Source organism: Tinamus guttatus, unplaced genomic scaffold (genome assembly GCF_059628265.1).
Source record: "Tinamus guttatus ecotype Peru unplaced genomic scaffold, ASM5962826v1 Tinamus_guttatus_pri_ptg000148l, whole genome shotgun sequence".
Taxonomy (NCBI): Eukaryota; Metazoa; Chordata; class Aves; order Tinamiformes; family Tinamidae; genus Tinamus; species Tinamus guttatus.
Window position 1 is genome coordinate 762,992 of NW_028288682.1, and position 24,264 is coordinate 787,255.

Genomic DNA, 24,264 nt, shown 5'->3' on the forward strand with positions numbered 1-24,264 from the left:
AAAACAACTTGCCACAGGCATCGCTAATGAGCTCTTTGTCTGTGCGGCTCACATGAAAGGAGGTCATCGCTCAGCCCTTCCCATCCCGAACTGCAAGCAGATTAACCGCTAACTTCCAGCTCGTGGGTCTCTCCTGAGACGGGAGGCAGCCTGCAGCTCGCCTGGTGCCTCCCAGGGTTCTCTATCCCTTATTTGTCTGGAGAAGCCTTTGTTACCTCCAGAAGGCGCTTTCCTCCTTCCCCCACCAAAGTCTTGGATTGCCCATCTGTGTAGAGGGGAAACAGGACACATCCCACAGCACTGAAAAGGGACAATAACCTTGCAGAGCTTAAGAGGGGAGTGGAAAGTAATCTTGGAGGGGACTAGCCGGGCTTAAGTTCACTGCCATAAGCCTCTTCAGGGACACTGGGCCAGTAACTAAGCTGGCGCCGCTCCAGTGCTGGGTCTGCATCTATTGTTCTTTTCCCTTATCTTGCAAGGCAAGAGTTATCCTCCCTTATCTGATGCAGCAGGCTTTGGATGAGGCCCCAGGGCAAGGGCTGGGGAGGTTGCGCCCCTGTCTCCCCCCTCCCAAGACCCGGAGAGGGGGATTGTGCTGGGAGAGGAGCAGCTGCAGGGAAACTGCCAGGCCACGCACTGACCTTGGGGCTTTTTCAGCTCTCGCTCAGGAGAGCTAAGGAGCAGCATTTACTTGCGGCACTTACAAGAGAGCACTTAAAGAGAGACACTTAAAAAAGGTGCGTGAAGGGCACCTCGCTTACCCGTCCCGCCTGCGAGGGCGGCTGAAGGCTGCTGCTTGCAGGCCCTGCTCCTCAGTTGACACCCCAGGGCAGGCGCAGCAGCGTGTGGGGTGAGGGAGGCTGTGCAGCCCCACAGTCACTGCTCCGTGGCATGGCTGGGCATCAGGAGAAGGGACTTTTACCCCTTTTCCAGCATCCCTCATGACACCGTTGACTGGCTGAGCTCATGAACCCATCACTTCCTCGTGTTCATGAGCAGCCTGTTCCACATCATCCGTTTATTGCTCTTTCCTGCTCCCTCGTGGTATATGAAATCTTGGCTTGTCCCCTCCAAGTGCTGCTTCTAGGCCTGGGAAAATGCTGCTGTGTTTTAAACACGTTTCTTCCCCACCCTTGCCCTCTCAGCTGGGGCACATGGTGGGGCTGGCTGCTCTCTGGCTTCCCTGCTCAGCAGCACAGCTGCTCATTTATCAAGTGTCTGAGTCACCCCAGAGCAGTGGGTGACTGGCAGTGCCAGCCACAAAGCACGGTGCTTGAGATATTTGCTGTTGTGGGGCTGCCCAGATCCAGCCCCGCCAATTGCCTCCACCAGTGTCATTGTGCCTGCAGTTTACAGAATCATGGCAGAGCAGAAAAGCCTTTTTTTTTTTCCTCTCACTTACTCCTCCCCACCTCTTTCTGTCACTGGGATGCTCATCTGAATGCCCCAGCCAGCGCCACGCAAGGCTCTGTGTGCTGAGACAGCAGTGGAAAAGGACTTGGGCTTTTGGTCCCTGACTGGCGAGCAGGAGTGCTGGGACCGCAGGGGTACAAGTGGAGGAGCTGAATTAGATCTGTTCATGTGCCTCTAATTTATGAACATGCTTCCTCATTGGAGGCCAGTGTAATAAAGTTCTGAGTAAACCCAAGGTGTAGAGGAAGAAATTATAGTTCCATCATGTGCAGCACAGTGATACAGGGATAGCAGCTCTTTAATCCACCCTGGCCTCCCGTCACTGCCCTGAAGGGGTCTGGGGGTCCAGACTGGGGTTTGGAGCACTGGAATTTGAAAACAGGGTTATTTGGGGCAAGTGGGCGCTTAGTCAAAGTCTGCATTGCTGCTTTGGAGTCAGTCCCCAAACCCACTCCTCCTCTTGTGCTAGCACAGACTGGAAAGAAATCCCTTTCTGGAGCAGAGAGCTCAGTCTGATCCGTTCTCTGATCAGGAAAGAAGGCAGCACAGAGACATGGGCAAGGCTATGGGAAAAGCAAGACCTTCTATAGCAAAACAGGCTTAGGCTCTGAATCTGTGCACTGGCATAGGCACAACCCCCTTTCCTCTCTCTCCTTCACAATTTGTCTTAGTTTGTTTGTTGTTAAGCTGAAAACTCATCTATCACCCCCAATAAGTACTCATGCGAAGCCTACTGTAGCTCATTGCATCTGGCATCTTAACATCCTTTTTGTCACAGTATTCGAGTACCTTATAAGCAAGACTACAGCTTGTCCTTAAAATGTCCCAGGGAAGGAAGTTTCATCTTAACGGGAAACACAGAAGCTGGGAACATCCATCACACTCCCGTAATGCCAGGACAGGAGCATCCAAGGAATCCCCAGACAGGCTGGGGTAGCTGCTGTGCTGCATTGCCACGGCCCTGGGCCTGGTCTGCTCAGCTCTGACTGCCCTTCAGGAGCTATTTGAGGAGCCTCTGAAAGGCAATGCAACACGTAATGTAGACATGTCAAAGAGACCTCACCACAGCCTCACAGTGCCGGAGAAGTCAGACTGGGGAATTAAAAAGGGGTTTGTTAAGTCCCACCTAATTTGTTTGCTGCCAAATCTTCTTCCTACACAGCAACTTACATCCTGCTCAGGGGCTGCTTTATGCTAGTGTTGCATGTAAGCTTGGTGTTGTCTCTTTCTTTGCTGGCATGACCCAGAAACCACCGCTGCGCTGGGGGCACAGACAAGAAACAGTGTGTACGTGCTCCTACCTGTGCCTCTCCACCAGAACATAACAGGGAGGTGGAGTGGGGTGGAGGCCAGCGTAAAACAGGAAGGCTGGAGAAGGATTTCAGGCTGCCATTTGTCTTAGCAGGGTCGAGTTCTAGGACAGTGTTGAGATTAGAGACATTCTTAGAGAGATTGAGTCTTATGAAGCAGTTTGAGAGTTAAATAATACATTTTTTCTTCATGGAAGTAGTATGTAGTATGGCTAAGAGTTCAGCAGCACAGTAGTAAAAACCAAAGCTTGACAGAGCTGATGGATCTATACAAAGGGCAAAAGTAGCATTAGACAGAGGGACAAAAGTTTTGCACAGAATGCAAAACTGGCCCACTGCAGTAAGGCACAGTGCTATGTGTGTGATGAACAGCTTCTTTGAACCCAGTTTTCATGTTCTTACAAAGGGCATTTTGAAAGTGTGTGTTACTTTCCTCTCTTTGCTTCAAAGTACATACATTTTATGACACTTCCTCATCCTTAAATGACAAACAGTAGTGAACGGGAAATTATTCTGTTTTCCAATTTACTTCTCATTTGGTCCTGTCACATTTTATCTTTTGGCACTATGTTTTTATTAGTGCTATGAGTATATATCTGCACTGTGCGTGTGAGAGTGGGTGTCTGAAATGTGTTTGTAAAGGTTCCTGATAAAAAGCTTTAACAACTTAGATTATCAGAGAAGCATGAGTGAGCTAGTCATGGTAAATCTGAGCACTGGCAGATGGTAGGTCATTTTTGTACAGAGAAATTAAGTACCAAAGAGGCTGGAGGCACCTGCTCTTTATTATTTACCTAGGAGGGAAACTACTGCTCATTTCAAAGGGCTAATGTTACTTGAAAATTTCACTTGAACACAAGGGAAAACAAAAAAAAAGGCAATAGAGTCCCTCCAAATGCAGGAGTTCCTTCCAGAAACATGTTGCAGTTATATCAACGTTCTTCATTTTGATCACTTTCTTTCTTTGCTTTCCAGCCAAAGCTTTTGGCGAAGGAGTTGCTCGACCTGGTGGCATCGCATTTCAACCTGAAGGAAAAGGAGTACTTTGGAATTGCATTCACAGATGAAACGTAAGTGCCATGAATGAAAGACTTAAGAGACAGCTGTTAGATCATAGTAAAATTCAGTGGAATTTCTTCCTAAGCAAAAGGAGCACAGAAGACCTCAAGTCCTAGACCAAAGTCCAGGGAGACGGAACCTCGCATCAGTCTTTCTTGTACTTTGTCTTCTCCAGAGTGATAGAGGCCTCTTGCATTGAATTAAGCACTGTCGAGGGTGTACAGAGACAGTAAGAATCCCTTCCTAACCATATGTTCAAAGATTTCTTGTCATTTGGTATTGGTAAAATGTTATCTTAAGCTCTCTTGGACTTAATATCCAATTGATAGGTTAAAATTATTAACAAATTGGCAGAACTATATAATTAAAGTTTTAATGTGTTCATTCCCTCAAGCAGGTTCAAAACCAATGCTAAATTATTTCAAGGAAAGGAAAAAAATCACTAAATTACTCCATTATTTCTATGCTTTAGAGTTTCTTTAAAAAGAAATGAAAGAAGAAGTGTGAAAAGGAAAGGATTACCAAATTTAATGTGTACTAAATGATTCTTAAATATAAATATTATTTTTATATGAGCTAAATCAAAGAATGGGTCTATTATAGTATATTCATCTCAGAGAGTGCTGGTTGTTCACCTCAAGCCCCAGGTCCTCTGATTACCACAAAATTTGAGCTTTCATACATAGACAGGTCATTTCTAGGGCTTGTGTTTGTAAAGTAAAGCATGAAAAGTTGAACTCTTCTTGTTTAAAAGATAGAAGTTAAGTAGAAAATTTACACTGGATAAAAATCGAGGGTCTGGCTACTATGACTGCTGCTGGACCGTGACCTCTCAATGTTACTGTACAATTCCTGTTACTTTTTTTCTGGCTCCCTGTTTCCTCTCTGTAGTTAGACTGTCCTCAGCATACGAAATGCGTCTCATGTGGACACCTACCATATTCCACCCCAGTTTCGGATTTTTCTATAATAATCATTGGGAAAAGAGTCCACCTTTATTTCATTTTAAAAACAAGATTTTCGAACCTCTGTTGTGTTCCCAATACGACGGAGTCAGAACCACTGTCATGAGCCAGCTCTGCTCTCCTGCTCAAGTGGCAGAGCAAAGTAAATGTCTGCAGACAAAATGATTTGGGATCAGGCAATGAGAGGCAGCTGCCTAATGTGCACACCCATACGCACACTGAATGCAGCAGAGATCCCCTCTCCAGAGCCAGTTTTCCTGGCAAATGTCTGCCTTGGGCAGCCTATGGACTTCTCAGGACATGACTCGTGGTGTGGAGGGATACTTAAAAGTCAGACACTTGCAGACCTGAGACCTAAATCAAGAGAGAGCTCAGACTCTGTGCAGTCATATTGACATGAGCAGCTCGGCACCGACAGGAGATCTCCCACCCAGCACAAATTAAAAAGACTGGTCCTCAAATGAGGAAGAGCGAGAAGTATCAGCAGATTATGGAAGGAGAAAATAACTGTTCACCTGAGTGTTCTTTCTTGTGAGACATGGTGAGTTACTCGGTGGGTGCTGCCTGAAGGATGCAGGGAAGTTTAGCAGTGAAGCTAAAGAGGACAAAGGGATGAAAATGTTCTTGTGTCAGCCCTAACAGCACAAAAAGAGAGGAATCGCCTGACAGGCTCATGGGCAGAGAGGGATCTGCAACCACAGAGCAATGGAGCAAGTCCTGGCTGCCAGCTGAGCTGGATGGGCAAAGGATTCCCCTGTGAGGGCAAGGGATGCTCAGGAGGAGGTGTCACCAATTAGAGAATGACCAAGGGCTCAGGCTCCCTGGGGGCCATGCCAGGTTGAACACGGAGCCGTGTGAGCAAATATCTCAGTTAGCGACGGGAGGACGTGCAAGAGGCTGAGAGAGGCTGTCAAAACCATGCGCAAGGCGCTGGGGGAAGCCAGGTGCAAGTAACAGAATCAGGGATGCGGATGGATGCGCACTGTCTACACGGGATTTCAAAGGTGAGGTGAGATGGCACCCACTCACCTTGTTCATCTTCTAAAAATCGGTCAAGACGGAGCAAGGATTATCTAGCAGGAGCTCAGCTGGCCCAGATGAAAGATTTGGAGAGACTCTCATTACATCTAGCGAACACAATCCAACACCACAGCAGTAAGTCCTAGCCAGTATGAAGCTTCATCTACAGCCCACGGGCTGCCCCATAGTGACCCTTACACGGAGACTTCTTGACTGCTGTGAAAATAACAGAGAGATGATTTACACGTAATATTTCCTCCTCAGCTGTAACAAGCTCTTTTCCAGTGCTGACACAAACAGCAACTCTTTTGTTTGACCGAACACAGCCCAAAAACTTACATGGGCCATGGAACCAGGTCTTGGAAACAGATGTCCCATGTCACCTTCAAAAAGTCAACTGGGCTGTGTGTACCACAGATTTTAACACACGATGCAAATATAACCCGCAATGTGAAATTAAAAAGAAATCCTTTCTGAAAAACTAGGAAAGATGGTCTCTTACCATGTATTTGTACAGCAACCAGCATAGTCTTATGACTATGACAGGTGATCCTCTGAACACACCAGTCATACAAAGAGAAATCTTTGAATTCAGCCATGCAAACCCTCCAAAATTTCCTCCTCTTGGCAAAGAACTTTTCTCTGAGTCTTGGTGTGCCTTCCGTGAAAGGACCAGTTAACACAGAATAGCCTTGGTTCGTAAATGTAGTCTGAGGTTGGGTAAATTGCAAGTTTAGAAAGAAGCGAAGCCACTAAACTATTAAATCAATTCTTCTATTTAGAGTAAAAGCTCTATGAGAGTAATTTATTTAGAAATGATTTGGACTGGGGATTTCCATTCATTAGTTGTGCTCTATCATGACAACCCCGAGAAGAAAATCAATAGGAACAACCTTTGCGTTGGCGACTTAATAGTTTCTTGTGATAATATAGGGTCATTACTGCATTCAGTGTGACTAAAATTAGATTGTCAGACTATTATGGGGGAAAGAATAACGCCTCCTATTTTAATGATCAGAGGAACGCTTTACGACATTAGCCATTAGCTGAGGGAGAGCACAGGTCAAAAGGGGGTCCTGCGTAGTATGTGAGGCCAAGCTGTGACACAGATGTAAAGCCAGAAAACCTATATATTGCCTGACTGTGAATTAAAACGCATTGGGAAAGGGCTTTTTTTCTAGTTCAGCTTAGCATGAGTCTTTGCTAACCATCTTTCCCCTTGGCATCAGCGCTTTCAGCATTCACTGAGAGCAAGCAGTCAGAATTCCCCTTCTGTTCTCTGCAGAAGGAACCTTTGGAGCCACAGATAGGTTTCCATGTCCTTTGCTTGTCCTTAGACATGAGCCACCTGCTCCATGGAGAACTCCCAACTTTTGCATCCCACTGCTCCCCCTTTCCTGGGGCCAACCAAAAGCTGCTCAGTTAATCTCATCTAGTTTCCAAATCCTTGTGATCCCTTCCAAAAATATTTCCATTGATAGATGGAAATACCTTACATAAGAAAATCCACATGCTTATTTTTAAAGTTTTGTTTGTTTATCTAGTGGTTGATGGAAATGGAAAATGGCAAATACGGTTTCCATTATGTGACCTGGTCTTTCTCAACATTCAGTTCAATGTGAGTTTGACCTTAAAGCAGGGTTGTGAGTTGGTTTATTGGTCCAAGTATCTTTATAAAACACAAATAAATGTGAATCCAATTTTAGAAATCTAGACACTTAACCAGTAAATCTCTATAAACAGATCCACCTGAAAGCAAAGTACTCACTGATGTACCACTCTTCACTGAAAGCCCTAATAACAGAAAACAGAAACTACTGCACGCGATCGACAGTACCAACCCTGGGCACCAAAATCCATACTCAGTCTATAACATAAACAGGCCCTGTATCTGTTTGCTATAAGCAATTATGTATTTGTTATTGACACACCAGTTTAACTGCCAACACGGGTACTACGAACAGTGAAAAATTATCTGGCTTTCAGTATTTAACCTCCTCGTAGGTCACTCAAAACTGTTTGCACCGTTATTTGTTAATGCACGGGTGTAAATACCAAAATGAACAAATCAATAGAGATAATGAAGCTGCCTAAATGGGTCCATGAAAACTGCCAAGTTTATTACATGCCTAGAACTATATGTGCAAACATTCTACTCTCTTATATGGGATTGCTCTCTGCGAATAGCCCTGCTGAAGACAAGCAAGACAGCTTCCAGAGCAAAGTGTTTTGTGGCATAACAGCATTGGACCCAGGCTCCCGATAGACAACATGCACTGGCAGATACCAGGCACTGCTCATTGCTGCTGCTCTCTAAATGCCACACATGCGTGTGTGGAAACAAGGGAGCTGGGTGACAATCTGCAGTGCAGAAGCCCTCAGTGATGAAAGATTTTAAGTGGGAATTGAGTACAGCGAGCAGCTAGCTCCTGGCAGTGATTTACATGACCTTCCTCCTTTTGAAGGAGCTCTGGATTTAAGCTCTTCGCAGATAGGAGCAATAAAAACCTTCCAACCCAACATATATATATATGTATATGAATATATATTCTTTTTGTACTGATCACATCAGAATGAGATACAAGTTCCTCAAGTTAAGATGCAGTGAGCATGAAGAGAACTAATCTTTTCAGAATGAGAAATAACATGAAATGAATTATTGTTTTCTGCACTGTGGTTTCTAAACCCTTCATTGCACATGTAAGGCAGATCCAGACATTTCTGTTGAATAAACATAGATGTAAACTGCAAGGCCATTGTCAACAAATTAGTCTTGGTGGGAAGCGGTTGCTACTTTGGTGAGACAAATGCAGCTGGACAGGTTTCGGATAGGATGTCAGGCTTGGTGTGGCTTTTCCTTCCTCTGACAGCATTTCATACCTTGGTATAAAGGCTCATTTTGTACCTTGTCTTGGAATGGGTGAGAATGTCTAGTTTCAATCCCCAAGTGGCCTTCAAAGTTAATTTCTGCCACTCTGAATCCCCTCTAAGAGAAACAGAATGGGACCTTGAGACAAAATAAGTGGTCAGTAGGAGAAAGGCCAGCCCTCGAGAAGGGGAATGCAGCTGGAAGTGTGGCCACCTCCAAGTTTTGCATGCCCAGATCAGGGTTCTTTCAAGAGGGTTCATTTTCCGAGCATCTATCTTCTAAAAACCAAATCTTACTAAAGCATGTGCTTGACCTGAGCAACGGGCCCCAGTGCAGCAGGTCTGTGTGCCTCTAACACACAGTTACCTCTCTATCTAGAGGAAAAAATACAGAAAAAGTTTGTTAAAAATATGTAGAGAAAAAAAGTTATTAAAAGGTTAATTTTTTAAAAAAAAGAAGACTAAGACACTAAAAAGAAGACTACGTCTGAAAACTCCCCACCTCCACCAATCTCGCTTGTCCCTTGTTGAGCTGTCGAAGGACTAATGGGCCAAGGAAAATACTTTCACCTGGCAAAAGTGAATATGAGTTTTTTTTTAATAAATGCCTGATCCTGAGCTCAGTGGAGTGGTAAGTGGAGCTCCCAGGCCCTTCTGAATCCCTTGCACTGTGCAAAGCAGCGTGCTGCACCAGAGGCTGGCAAGCCCCGTGTCCCCGTTGGTCTCGGAACAGCCCGGAGCTGTCTGGCTGTGCAGATCCCTGGGCTACCAACCCCTTTCAGCATCTGCATAAGCCAGGGCAGCTGTTCAGAAAATTAAATTGAACCCAGGTGACACAAAGCCTCCTGAAATTGCTACTTTCCCCTTTATTTATTTTTTCTAGAAAAGAGGGGGTAGGGAAGCTGCAAATATGGTTAAATTGCTAAATAGCTGTTGTGGCTTCGCTTCCAAGGCAGTTTCTCAGTTACTCAAAGCACAGGCGATTTCGAGGAGTAATGGGCAGACTCCTGTGAAAGCCGCTGTGCTTGCTGACAGGGTACATTTCTAAGGCTTGTGGCAACCCTAGAACTTAATTTAACACTGTTTTCAAGCATATCTCTTTTTTTTTTTTTTCCTTTTTTTGGTGAAATGATTAATCTTGAGGATTACCATGAACCAATGTCTACAGAATGGAACAGAGCTCAGAACATCTGAATTCCATTTCCTGTTTTATTTGCTGCATGCTTTCCCCCCCCCAAAATCCCTTTAAATCTCTCTGCCATTGCTTGCCTAGACAGTGAAGTGCTGAAGGCAGGGGCAGCTTTTCCCTTTGGATGAAACCTGGTCTGACTGAAATCAATAGCAAAATGTCCACAGGACGCAATTCTAGCAGCACTCAAGGCAGCGGCAAAATTCCTGCCGCCTTCAGAGGGGCCTGAATTTCACCCTACGTATTTCCATGGCGTATAATTTAATGGGGCCTTTATCTCAGCTGAGGAGTGAGATGCCAGTGCAATACAAACAAAGGTATTTATAAACCACCACACAGGGAGCAGGCTGTTTCCAATGCGTGCAACGAGACAAAGAGCAGAGCTCCTGCCCAGGGAAGGCACAAACGGATAAATTGTAGGAGAAACTAATAGCGACAGGTAGCATCTAGGCACAGGAGGAGCAGCACGTGGTGACTGGAGCTGGAAGGCTTCGTGGAGCAGCTGTTTTGCAGGAGCTCTCTGGTGGAGGGAGAAGCAAGGCTTGGCAAACCTGGAGAGGCTCTTCCAGGCGTGAGGGTGGTAAATAAACTGTCAGGCTGGATGCAGTTGGGTTGAGCTTTGAGTGAAGCACTGCAGGCATCGTGGTAACTATTAACAATATGGATTTTTAATGAAAATCTTGACAGGCTTTTAATGATGCATCTGCTTCGGGGGGTTGTAATAAAAGGTGAAGCTCTTAACATTTTGTCGTGTCCTGACTGCTCTGTGCTGCCAGCTTTCACTCTGACAGATTGAACTTCAGCTCGTCGGTTCTCATACTGAAACGTCGCCAGGATGATATCGCTTCTGTTCCTCAAGCATTTACTGTTTTCAAATATCAGGCAATAGCCAAGGGCAAATAGCACGCGTTTGGGTTCACCTTTTTTAACACCTCGGACCTCGTTGCAATGAGTAGCGAGGAACCTCTTTTCTACTGGGCTCATGACTGTCTCCTCTCTCGTCAGGGGGCACTTGAACTGGCTCCAGCTGGACCGCCGAGTGCTGGAACATGACTTCCCCAAAAAGTCAGGACCGGTTGTGTTGTACTTTTGTGTCAGGTAAGTGCGCGATACAAAGTCATTCCGTCGGGATACACCTAAGAATGGCCCATTTCCTAGGGGTGAAGAAACAGGGTTGTCCACTTCCCACGTTGTAGAAATGCCCGTAGACAAAGCGACACTTTTATGGCTGCTCCTTTTAAGCTCTTGGGCTTCGAGAACTCCTCTCACACGCGTGTAAATGAGCTGTAGCCACAGGAAGACCCGTAGCTGCACAGAGGGAAACTGTGCATGAGGAACGATCAGACGTTATGTCTCATGGATTTAAAGTTTTATTTGTGGGTTTTGAACACTCCTAGAAGGTCCAAGCTTGGCAGGGCTGCAGAACAAAAGCCTCTTTCTGCCAGCAAAACCAATTTGAACCAGCCACCTGGAGGAAAAACACTCACTTCCTCTTCGGTGAGCCATCCATTTCCCCTGGATTTTGCCCAAAGTGTGTGTTATGTCAGTGTCCAAATTAATCCCAGTATAAATCTGTCATACTCGCATTCTGGATTCAGCCGCACAATGGCACAATGAATTATCTGCAATAGCAAATGATGACATTTTCTGGCAACCAGTTGGCTTATGTGTGTGTACAGGGCACATCTGTAGACTGGACAGGACCAGACCAGGAAGTTTTTAATGAAGATTGTGCCAGGGTTAGAGAATTTCTCTGCATTGGGGGGTTTTGCAAGGAACTGTTAGCATTTGGGAGCCGCTGGAATGCTCTCAGTGCTCTTGTGTAAATACAATACGCAGCTTTGCTGCCTCCAAGGGAGATATTTTCTGAGAAGACAAATCTGTTCTTGCAGCACTAAAAGACCCGGAAGGAGGCTGGGGGTTGGGATGGCATCTGTACAAAGTTAACTTGGGGCTTTTTACTTACTTTTAATGTATAGCTCATGTCTAGAACTGGTGAAGTGATACGGTGCCTTTTTCTGTCAGCCTTTCCACTCCAGTGTTACGTTACATCTGACATCACCCGCGTTCATTCCACAGTATCCACAAAAAATGAACACTTACTTTTGAGTTTCTTCCCCTAAGTGAGGCTTCTTTTTATCTCCTGCACAGCGATTGTCGTTCATGTAACTTCCATTACAAGGGTGGCTTTGCAAGAGAAGAGCCTCTTTGTTCTGCTCTGTCCTTATATTTAGCAGTAGATTTATTTTAGGACAAATCAAGGTTGCATGGAGCCCCCACAACTCAAGAGCTGGTCTGGTGTTTCCCGAAGAAGTAGGCTATTGTACCTGTGAGATTTCAGGTGCTCTGAACTATAAGGATAGATCCTGAACATTTCCAGTGTATATGATCCAGATCCGCCCGAGTTTCACAAGAGCTAAGTACAGTTTTTAGCTGTGGAACGGCGATGCATAAAGCCCAGTACTACTGAGTTACACTAATACTAATTTCAGGGATGATTCAGTGAGCTTAAATATTGCCATTTGTATTGTTTTATGAGAGCTGGCAACACAGTGGAGACAAGAAGTCATTCTAGCAATATCATAGCCAAGGGATATCTTGGGATTATTGATCCATACAACAATTTAGTAAATGAGCAAATAAGTGACCTCTCCTATTCTGGAGCGATAATCCATAGGACAAATCCATAGTGAAAAATCAGCTTTCAGTGGCTGAAAAGAGGGAGTGTGAAAAAAAGGCTGACCAGAGCATTATACTCTCTTTTGTGGTGGTAATGAGTGGATCCCTCACACTGCACTGCAGTCTGGAATGGATGGGAAGGAGAGATGACTCAAAAATGAAGAATGAGCATTAATTTATCTCTGCTTTTTCGACTGGTTTTCTTCCCGTCTGGGTTCCAGTTGCTCGCAAGAAGTTGCAAGAGTTTCCAACCTGATCTGAGCAGAAGGCACTTGGAGGAGCAGCTGTCTCCAGCCAGCTAGTGAAGCTGGAAAGGCCCCACATATCTATTACCTGGCTTGAGAATGAAAGCAGAGGTGAAGAAGGGGATGTGAAGAGACAAATAGGTGGTATGTGATGGCCTGAGAGTGCACAGTGCTATAGGGAACCATTCCTACCAGCAGCAGAAGGTTCCCTTCCCCCTGATGCCGTGGGGGAAGCAGAGATAACTACTTCTTTCCTCAGGTATCTACATAAGTGCTAATTTTTAAGTGATGCCGAGCCCATACACCTTGGTAATGGGCTGCCTGTGTTTCAGATACATTTCTGACATTATCTCTCTCAAGAATTCCAGACGAAAAGGCTTAGAATGGTGCTGGGGGTCCTAATTGGGGGGATAGTAATACAAGTAACCAGATGTGCCAGATGTTCATTACAGAGAAATCTGTTTACTGAATCAGGATTTAGGAATCATGTGGGCTTTTTACTCCTGTCTAAGTAAATGCACAGTGGAACCATACTGGGTAACTACTGAAGATATGAAGCTTCAGGCAAGAACAGTAAATGGTAGTTCTTGTGGAGGGAAAGCTCTGGAAGAACCATTTTCATCTTTTATGTGACCATCAAATTGCTTTTACCCTTCAAATGCCTGCGACAGTGTTGATGGGCAGCCTGCCCACCAAACATACCACGTTATTTACATTGCTCTAAGTGTTCACTTGAAGGGCAGCACACTTTTTAAGCTAAAGTTTGTTGGAGGGACTGTTTGCAAACAGGACATTTCACAAACATTGCAAAGTGAAATTTTCCTCCCTTATTTAACTTTGCAGCACTGTTGAAGCTGTTTCATAGTGTTTTGTTGCACTTTTCCTCAGGGCTTGACATTGCCTAGCATTACTGTCCAGTGTCTTCTGTAATGAAAGACCAATGATTTCACAGAGCTCTGTGAAAGAAGGAGGAAGAAGGATGTTCTTAGCATTGGTTCAGATGGAATCTTTTTTTGCCCTTGCACACATACACAGCTACCACTTAACCCTCTGTCTTTAGGATCTCACAATGCTTCTTTGGGAGCTTTCCACTGAGAACACCATAGGAACCTAGGAAGCAAACAAAATTTCTTGTGCAGATATGAACTGCCCGGTGGCTATTCTTGTGCAGTATTATTTTATGAGGCTCTTTGCTAATGTCCATTTACATAGCATTAAAGCTGTACATGAAAGCAAGAGGGACTGTCATGTGTCTTTCAGGAGAGGTGGGGCATCTGGCAGCAGGATGGGAGTGATATTAGTTCTCATCTTAGAATAGCTTCCTATGTGGCTTTCTAAATCTCTGGCCACTTGAGGGTAGGTGAAACTCATTCCTTGCCTCAGAGGATCTACAGGGCATCGACAAGAAGTCAGATGAGACCCAGGAGAAGGAAAGGACAGAGGGTCGGGGGTGAAAAGGGGGAGGGTGGCTGGGTTAGTTGCCTTTCCTGGGGTATTTTGAGACCAGAAGAGGACAGTTGACATCGTACATTATGAACTAAGCTGCATGATGAAAGGCAGAAACCTAAGTGAGGTGTGGAAAGCCAGAGCCAGGAGGTCAGAGGAAAACACAGAGCAAGCAGTGGCTTCTGATGAAGGTTGTGCTTTCAGCAGGGAGCAGAAAGTGGAGCAGCATTTTGGTCTAATTCCAGTGGACAGGAGAAAAAAAGCAAAGCTATTTCCATGGTGGAAATCCTCGAGGTGAGAGAAGACCAGAGCAAGAAGCTCAGAGCTTTTCATAGAAAGCAAAGCTGGCCTGTTTTACAATGAGGTCTCACCCTCAAACAAGGACCCTGAAGGATCAGAAATCCCTGGTTAGAGAAGAGCCAGCATGGGACTGATCTTTTACCTTCCAGATGTTTATCATGCTGTTAACTTATATAAACAAGCTCAGCAAATAACATTCAGTTCCCTGGTGCAATTTGGAAGATATTGGTGCATAATGAATATACGTATTCTCAGGGTAGCTCCACCAGCTAATCACTGGCAACGCGCTGCGGAAGTCGTCATGCTGAATCAAAACATATTTCATGCAGAAGGGCTTTTCTCCCAGGAAGACATAAAAAATAAATCCTTCACATTCAAATACAGCATGAGGCAGCGTTTGTATCTATGACCTGAAACAAGAGAACAGCACAGAAACACAGGCTGCAACGCTCATCTATGTCCTTACTTGCCTTAATTTGAAAGGATGTAGCTCTGGGAGCACTGGTGGTGGCCTTGGTGCCCTTGGTCTGTGCTTGGTGTGATGAGTCCTGCCACGTGCAAGGTGTTTAGCTGGTAGCCTGCTCCATGTCGGAGCTAGTTAGCACAGCTCCTTCCTTGGACAGTTCTTGGAGACCAATAGTCACTTTTTAGGCATAGTTCACATGTCCTACTGTAGGTCACTGCTTTCATATTCAATGAGTTGCAATCTAAAACAGCCGATTTCTCTTCCCTGAGCGAAGACACCAGCCCACTCGTGTGTTGATGGTAGCTACCTACCTACCTTTCACCTGGTGAATCCCTCCATATGCACTAAGGGCAGCCTATACAACACAGAATCACAGAAGGGTTGAGGTTGGAAGGGACCTCTAGAGATCATCTAGATCTCTAGAGCCCCAGCCGGGACACCCAGAGCACGGGGCACAGGGTGGCATCCAGGCGGGTTTGGAAGATCTCCAAAGAAGGAGACTCCACAGCCTCTCTGGGCAGCCTGTTATTATTTTAAACAGGACCAGCTCAGTCGGGCCTAAGGAAGCATCTCCCACGTACAGGACTTTGCCCAACTACCTGGCTGGAATCAAATTAGATTCCAGGTGCTAATGAAGCCTTAGATTACTTCAAGCCTCCCTCTATATCCAGTCTTTAAACCAATATATTCCATTAGAAAAGGACTAACCTTAAAAAAATAAAAGAAACACTAGTCTGTTTGGGAGTAGCTGTCCCTAAAAGCAAGGGAAATGCTTGTCTCAGAGAAATTAGATTAGGGGATGGTGTTGACAGCAGCTGCTGTGGCAGGAAGAGCTGAATAGAACCACACTAAATTAACCAGAGACAATTTATTTGTCTCACATGCAGAGGGCTGTGTTTCTCTCTCCCTGGTTTTCCGCACTAGATGGGTATGTGGTGCTCCACCGTTCTGTTCCGGGCAATGGGGGCATGGGGGAGATGGATTCACTGCAGTGGTCTTTGAATAGATCCCTGAGGAGAGCTGGTGGGACAAGGGAAAGCAGCCAGAAAGCTGGTGCCAAGATGAGGAGGGAGAGCTGGTAGTAGAGCCTCTTCCCCTCAGATCCCCAGTTTACCCTCCCCTGAGGGAGAAGGAGCAGCCCTCCATCCATCTATGGTAGGAAGCACGAGGAACTGGGGAGAGAGGCAGGAGTGGATTATGAAATATGTCAATTCTGTAGTCAGGGGAGAGGAAGGGAAACAACATGGTTTTCTTCCAGCCCTGGGAATACTTCATCCTCGTTGTTAGCGCCCAGAGGAAGAAGCTAGGGAATCATCGTAGATATTTTTAATGAGGATAAAGGATAAAGCTCTATCCTTTCCCCTCCCCAAGTGCTCTTGGCCCCTGTCAGAGCCAGCCCTTGTTTGTGCTGGAAGAAAAGGCTCCCTGCACACAATTTATTGTGGCCTTCGCAGGGTGGCCCCTGCTCTGCTCACCAGGGGGAAGGTGTAATAAATTGCCTGCGGGGAGGCCTTGCTCCTTGGAGCCTCTTTAGAGATACGAGAAACTTCTGTCCAGACAGAAGATTTACTTGTGTGAAAACTGACCTTTGCTTGAGGAAAGGAACTAATGGGGCTCTGCTACTTAGCACACAGCTCCGAGCAGAGCCATCCATTACACACATGTCTTAATAGCAGTCGGGCTCTGGAGTCCCATAACAATTTCTGTTTTCTGCTTAACTGGGAATATATTTGGATAAGAGAGCTGTGTTTAGAGAAGGGGATAAGTTGTTTTCCTTTCGCATTCAGCTACCTGAGGGGGAAGAAAAAAGCAACACTCTAAAAAAAATGTTATTTTGAGCCACATTTTGAATGCCTTGAGGCTGGCAGCACTGTCTTGTTTAATTTTAGGAGGCATTTAAACAGCACGATAGACACTATGCAGAAATGATGGATGCTGTCAGGGTAGGATTTGTACCTAATTTGGATCAAGCAGCAGCACCTAAGTTAATGCCTACACACAGATTCTCTGGCTGGGTCAAAATCACAGACATTATTTCCATTTGCATTGCAACTTGTGCATTTATATCTTTCCCCAGTGGGAGTGATTTGCTGTCAGCAGCAAAGCCAGCAGAAAGGGCAGTTACGGGGGTGTCCCATGAAAACAGGATTGAAAAAAGTGCTGCAGGGGTAGATCCGGGTACTGGAGCACTGAAATTCCCGGGATGTCTAGTGTGGGAGAGTATTGGGTCCTGAATAGTCCAAAGTAGGTTGTTTAGTATTTTGCAGATGGAAAAGGTGAAGCAGAGGAATGAATAAATATCCTCAAACCACATGGTTTTAAGAAAAAAATTGAATGGGCAGCTGGAAAATGTGCAAGCAGCTTTAGGGTGCAGTGCAGACGGTAGGAGAAAGGGAGGAGGCCCAGGTTAAATAATCGCCACGGCTTTGGCAGCTGCAATTCCTCATCCTCCTGGAATCCCCTTTCCCTCCAGCAAGGTAGCAGTAGACACAGTCCCTCCTGCTCCATCCTGTTGTCCATGCACCAACGGGGACGTCTCCAGCCTCAGCTGTGACCCCTCACACTGTGGCGGACGCTCGAGCACGGGACAAGCGCAGCGCACAGGGCACAGGATGGAAATCCGAGGGAATACAGATGGGAGGCAAAGGGGGTTTTAACCATCCCTGATTTTTATTCGTGGCTGCTTACTTAACAGGCCAGCTACTTAGCAGGACCACTGTCTGCTTGAAGTGTCAGCACATACAGTGCTCACGCACAACTAGTAGCTAGCAGGGATGGAAAATAAAAGTGTGATCAGCACTGTCCAGAAAGCTCATTTAGCATAAAACACTGGGCATAATGACATCTGCATTTAAGTCCATTATACTGATGTATGTGATTTTTCTTTTAGCCTGTAGCCTCAAATTTCTCAAATTATCCACTGAGATTGTAAGTGGTAGGGTATAATAGGCCAGATCTTGGGATGGATGAGGCAAAAAGGGGTCTTCTCCTTTACCCATTGCTTTGAAATAACAGCTGGAGGGACCATCCGCTGACAGAGCCTCCTCTGCCCATCTCGGAGTCCTCTCTCCTGAGGGCTAAGTGTGTTTCCTACCTAGAACAGGACGAAGCACCAAAGATCACTGCACATCAAACCCAAAATCTTCTTGCTTCATTTTGACATTTTCCATGGTTTTATCTTTTTTTTCTTTTTGTCATTTTTCCCAGCAAAAATAATGTTTTCACTAAAGCTAAGGAGAGCCATTTGATTTTGTTTTCCCCCCTATCCCATTTGTAATGGATGCAAGAGGGGGCATGTTGTCTCCCTGGATGGAAGGGGTATCCCAGGGCTGGTGGGAAGCAACACCCTTTGCCAACACTAAGGACCCCTCCAGGGTCAGGAGCTTCCAGAGTTGCTCATTGCAGGCAGGAGCACATAAGAGTCTGTGCTTGGCTGGTAGCAATGCAGATCACCAGCCATCCCAGCATGAGGGGTCTTAGGCCATCTCAGAGCAAGTTGCCAGTTAACCCACGCTTAATACAGAGTGATCTGATAAGTACAAGACGTCCTCACATTAAAAGACTTAAATGTTCCAGATGCAGCAGTTACCCAAGTGTTCCACGATACTACTGCAGTACTCGGCGATTACCTTCCTGCGCCGAGAGCAAGCAGTCAAGACAGGCACTTGGTCTTCATTACCCAGCATAATATTCACTGGTCCATTTAATTAATGCTTAGAAAATGTACTTGATGAATTACAAGTGACCCAGGGGGCAGCATGAGGGGAAACACAGAAATAGGATTATCAATGGCTGGCTCTCGCTTCTTTTAAACTTAAAAAGAAAACCACTCACAACGTCCTGTGGGATTTTCTTCCTTCTTTTCCTCGGAGCAGGCACCTAATTTCTCATGGCAACAGTTGCTGCGGATGAGGGAAACTCTTGTAGGAGCTGCCTGAGGGAAAACTGTCTGCAGTTGTGGTGTACGAGGTGCAGGCGGCCCGTCCAAGGCGTGGGACACACTGCACTGCCGACATCTCTGTCCTTCTGGAATTTCCTGGATCTATCAGCTGCACAGCACATGGATTTCACCTGTAGGAATGCTGCTCTCTGGGGAGTCCTTGACAAAGATTTTATAGTTCCCCCCCAAACTGAGGGCCTTGAAATATGCAGGAATAAAAGTGGCTATTGGGGTAATAGAGGTGCCACTGGAGGGGAGAGTATTTACAAACACAGAACAACAGCCCCAAACAGCTAAATAGTTTGATCAAGGTCATGAGGGAAACCTGTGTCAGAGTCATGAATTTAACCTACATCTCTTGCTTGGTTCATTGCCTTAGCAGCTGGATCCTTCTTCCTTCCTCCTTAGTCATTGACATACCACTCATTTTAAAGTGTGCTTTCCTTCCTTGTGTTTGGAAAAGGTGAAAATGGGAGGCGGTCTGACAGAAATCCTTAATCAGGGCAAAAAATCAAAATGTCTTTCCCTCCCCTTTCTGCTGTTCAAGGGAGCCTGCCCCAGTTCAGATTTTCAAAGCTCGATCTGCAGATCTGGTTTCTGTCAACAGCACCGATCTGTGGGTGCTCAGACTTGGTATCCACATGGGTGCATGGCTGGGAGCCAGGAGCTCACCAGCACTTTCTGCTCTGCAGATCACTTGAGAATTGGGGTTTCTTTGTGAAGATGAAGTATCATGTGCCGGCTCTGGGCTCTGAAGACACTCATTTTTACACAGAAAATGATCTGTGCAAGTGTGTAAGCCTTTGGGAGAGATCTTTGCAGCCTCCCGAAATGCAATGTTGCCCTCTAGTGATCAGCAGGATGATCTTGTTTGATCTGCTGATGAAACAAAAAGCAGGCTTTGAAAATCGGACAGATTTTTCTTCTTTCGTCCAACCCTGGAATTAAAGATCTTACTGTCACACATTGGACAGCATTGGGAGTGGCAATAAGCAGAGAACGTCCTTCAAGAAGAGCAGTAGGTGTGAAATTACCAGTTTTTCTCCATGAATTCAGCAGATGGAAAGCCAGCTGCACTCACAAGGCAAATCTAGCAAGAAGGTACCATTTTAATGTGGTGTCTTCTCTTTTTCAGTTCGAAAGCCAATATCTTTTTACTTACTTAAATAGAGTTTCAAGAACATTAGGTGAAATCCTGTGGAAACGAGGGAGGAAAAATGAAAACATAGGGTTTTTTTTCACATTTGACCTATTCTGGGGGAGAGGTGAAGGGATAAGAGTCAGAGAAGCTCAGCAGATAACCAAAAAATTCCTCAGAATGTTTCTCTCGCTCTTAATAAGTAAATAGCTCACTGGACCTGTCAGGAAAGAAGCCGGTTTGAAGGGTCTTCAGAACTTGGGAGCACTACAAAGCTTTGACCTTTACCCCTAGAAAGGTTACATTTAAGGCCCTGGATTCTGCAAACAGCTCCACACGGACAAGCTCTGTAAAGCTTGTAGGCAGCCCCAGGAGCTTCGGCAGGTCTCACAGCTCTGCTCCTGGATTGCAGGGTCAGACACTGAGCTTCCCTGTAACTGGACCCGGCAATTCAAACCTGCTTTCTAAGGGATCTCATTGTTTTTTAAAGTTCCTAATGCAGACAGCATTTCCCTGGCACCTTCTCTATTCTAATTGCCTGTGACAAGCCATGATAGTAGTGGAATTTAGGTAAGGGACATTGTGTCACTGTACTGCAACTTAAAGATCACTCTAAATCGGAGGAGGCAAGTATATATATTTTTCTCCTTATTCAAAATATAAGATAAATTCAAAATTCATCTTCATCATTCCCAGCCTTTCTCTGTTACCATAGGAACCTTAAAAACACAGGAGATATTTATATACAATGATCAGTAACATGGCGGCATCTTGCAATTATTTCGTCTTGAACTTCTTTCCCTGGAAGGTCACAGAGCAGAGGTGAGGGCTGGAGTCTGTTCATGCTTTTGGCAAAACTCTCACAGTTGATATTGCCACAGAATCAAAACTTTAAAGCAAGCAGAACACACAATACTGAATTGATCGATACATGTGGTGAACTTTTCAACATAATTGCAAATATTTGGGATATTCATCTAATGCAAGAGAGTGTTTTTTTCTAAAACTGAGCGTTTGGGCTGAGCAGGTTCTTACTGAGTTCTGAGTTGATCTTCTGCCCAAAATATTACAAAATTGTCCTTCCTACTCATTCCCAGCATCACTGTTCATTGTACCGGCAAATTGTGTGAGGGCCTCAGCAATTTCGCCGCTTACTTTGCCACCAAAACTGCTACATGCCAGCTGCTGAAATACATGAAGAAACCTTTATAAAAAATACCCGACACAAGAGCTAAAGCATCCAGGGAAGGAACCCAGGAGTGGATTTCTAGCAGTGAGCATTTTACAAAATGCAGTGCAGAAACTGGCAGGCTAGGTGACGGAGGGAGAAAGAAATGCCTCCATGGAGTGATGGAGAATGGAAGGAAGCCTGCACACAAACAAAAGGAAAGATGAGAAACAAAATCATCTAGTGATGAGCTTTCAGTATGGCTAGGGTTACGGCGAGTGATTGTCTCCTACAATATCCTCAAGTGTCTTCCATCTTCTCGGTCCCCTTTCTAAGGAGGAATTGTTTACTGTAGACTCGTGATGAGGTTGCTGTGCATTCCTGCAGTGAGTCCATTTTCACGCTTTCGCCCTGCTCTTTTCTCACCTCTGCCATTTTCCCTTTCAGGTTCTACATTGAAAGCATCTCCTACCTAAAGGATAACGCCACCATTGAGTTGTTCTTCTTGAATGCCAAGTCCTGCATCTACAAGGTAAGGACCTGGACTAAGAGAGTCCTTAGGCCTGCTCTTCCATCCCGTCCATCTTCTCTAACTACCTCATGCTCTCAGGGTAGTTTCTCTTTGCAAGAGGTGCCCTGAGGTAAAGCCGCCCCAGCAAGAGCTTGTGAGGTGAACAGGAGGGCATGTGCAGCTGTTAAATGACCAGATCGCGTGTATTTAAATGGAAATTCGTGCTTTTATTTATTTGTTTGTTAAAAACTCGCATTTTCGGGAGCTGCTGAGGCTCACGTTAGCGGTTCCCGCTCCCGCGCGGAAGGCGGCAGCAGCCGCTCACGTTGAGGCGCGGCGCCATCTTGTGGCACAGGGAGCCAGTGCGTGTGCCTGTAGGTGCGAGGTCAGTGTGAGAGGAGGTGTGTGAGGGTGTGCAACAGGCGTGTGCTCGTGTGTGTGCAAGAACGCGGGTGTGCAAGAGTGTGCGTGTGAGTAAGGCCTAGGATGGGCCAGTGTGTGTGACGGTGTGATTGCCTGAAAGCATATGTGTGTGGGGAGACTGCATGTGCGAGGGCAGTGCGAGACAGCATGAGGGAGGGTTTGTGTGAGGATGTTTGTGAAGGAAAACATGTGTAAGAGTGTGAGAAATATTATTTTTTTTATGCCCAAAATAGCCTTGTAGGTTATTGAAAACACCAGCCTGTTATCACTCAGCCATAAACGAGAGCTACCTGTAGCAAGGCGCTCTGTGTGCCAGAGATAAGGGCTTTCTGGCTCAGGCTGCTGCCCGTGGCCCGGCTGGAGCACCAGTGGCAGAGCAGCAGGGTTGATTTCTGCACTGCGACAAGCTGAGCACATAAGTGGAAGGGGCAGAGTCCGGAAAATTAACCTCAGAGCCCTGGAGCAGGTTTCCAGCCCTGTCGGGTCCTGGCTGAGAGCTGTCAGATCAGCTCTTAGAGGAACAGACTTTTCCCCTCCCTGCAGTCCCCCAAACTTTCCTGCCTTCTCTTTTCCTTTTTCTGCATGGCATGAACATGCTGAGCCCAGGTAAAGCCTGGCTGGCTAAGGACTCTGCCAGCGGGGCTGGAGGGGTGATGTGGACTGTGGAGAGGCCTCTTGACAGCTGTATTCCCTGGAATGGAGCTGTATTCCCTCATACCTCACCCTGCACCAGCAGAAACCAGTGATTCCCAGTGATTCGCCTCCTATCTGCTGGTGAGGAAGTGGCAGGAAAGGACTTCTGGAGTCAAGACAGTCCTTGTGCCTTGTCCCACCACCCTAAGCAGGCTTGTGAGCTGCTGAGCAAACCAGTTTATGTGCAATTTGGGTTTTAGTTTCCCATCCTCTGCACGTCCTAAAATGCAGGGACAAAATATGCATGTCCTAAAGTGCGGGATAAAATAGGGGGAGCCAGAAAATGCCATTTTTTCCAGCGCACTGGGATGAGGCAGGGCTGCTGAGATGAGCTCTGCAGAGCTGTGCTCTCTGGCAAGGGTGCAATTAGACGTGCTTACTCAGCCCTCTCCAGCAACGAGCTCAGCGAGCATCACATTTTTGGTTCCTGGGGAAAAGTTCCTTTTTGGAGTATTGCCAGGAAAAGCTTACACTGCTGTTCTTTTTTTGGAGAAAGCTTAAGAAGAAGAAAAAGGGGGAAGAAAAAAAAGTGCCTACAGATCTAGGTTGGCCTATTTTAGTCTGACCTCTCCTGAAACCATTACTCTGCACATTCAAGCTGCCTGTTATCTCTGTCCAAAAATAGCCCTGGCCCAGTCCCCCTCACGAGTCCTTCCCTGTCTGACTTCCTACCACAGTCAAGTGTTGCTGTGTTATTAAAAACGTGTTGAATTTGAAAGATGGGTGCAAGATCAGACAGAGGGCGAGCACGCAGCCAGGCACGCCTGGAGGAATCCTCTAGGTAAGGAAAAAGGGATTCAGTATTCAGGCACAACCAGTGCTTGTCCTTCCTGCAACTTGCAGGTGTTGCAAACTCCCAAACCTGGGAAGTTTCCTTGTTGGAAGAAAACGTTCCCCACTGGACTCACCCTGCAACTTAGGGTTGCCCTTAGTTGTCCTACTTGGCCTGTGCACGGTCTGCCTTTTGACCCATCCTGTTGTGTCCCAAGAATCCAGCTGTGCACTCACTGACCCCCACACCCAAACCCTTGTCACAGGGCTAGCACAGCTACCCCCAAAAAAGACCGAGCCAGATCTCTCAAACAAGCCAGCACCTGGGCATCAACCCCACCACTGTCAGTGGTGCTGTTGAACTACACACACTCCGGCATGGGTTTAGTCCTCTCGCAGACACTGCTTGGGCCCCGTTCAGGAAGAACACCTGCTCCTAAGAGGCGATACAGACGAGATGTGAGGAAAGAACGGCCTTTAGTCATGAGCTCTGCTGTGCCATGTACCCTTAGGGCCATGGATGGGCCTTGGCCCACCTCCCGACTAGTCCAGACTAGCCATAACATTGGCATGTGGGTGCAGAGGCTGGTTCCAGGCACTCGGATTCCTCCTGGGCCTGTTCTGCATGACCTGTTGCCATTGGACATGCCTGAAAGCCCC

General features: G+C 46.1%; 1 protein-coding gene across 3 annotated transcripts in view; it reads left to right on the forward strand.

Annotated features, from left to right (window-relative positions):
• LOC148595165 (FERM domain-containing protein 4A-like) overlaps positions 1-24,264 on the forward strand; it is a 199,986-nt gene that overhangs the window by 171,632 nt on the left and 4,090 nt on the right. For all 3 annotated transcript variants that reach the window (XM_088522090.1, XM_088522089.1, XM_088522091.1), the window contains exons 3-5: positions 3,699-3,793; positions 10,830-10,922; positions 21,654-21,738. In XM_088522090.1, coding sequence (XP_088378216.1) covers positions 3,699-3,793; positions 10,830-10,922; positions 21,654-21,738 — 273 coding nt within the window. The remainder of the gene's footprint in view (positions 1-3,698; positions 3,794-10,829; positions 10,923-21,653; positions 21,739-24,264) is intronic.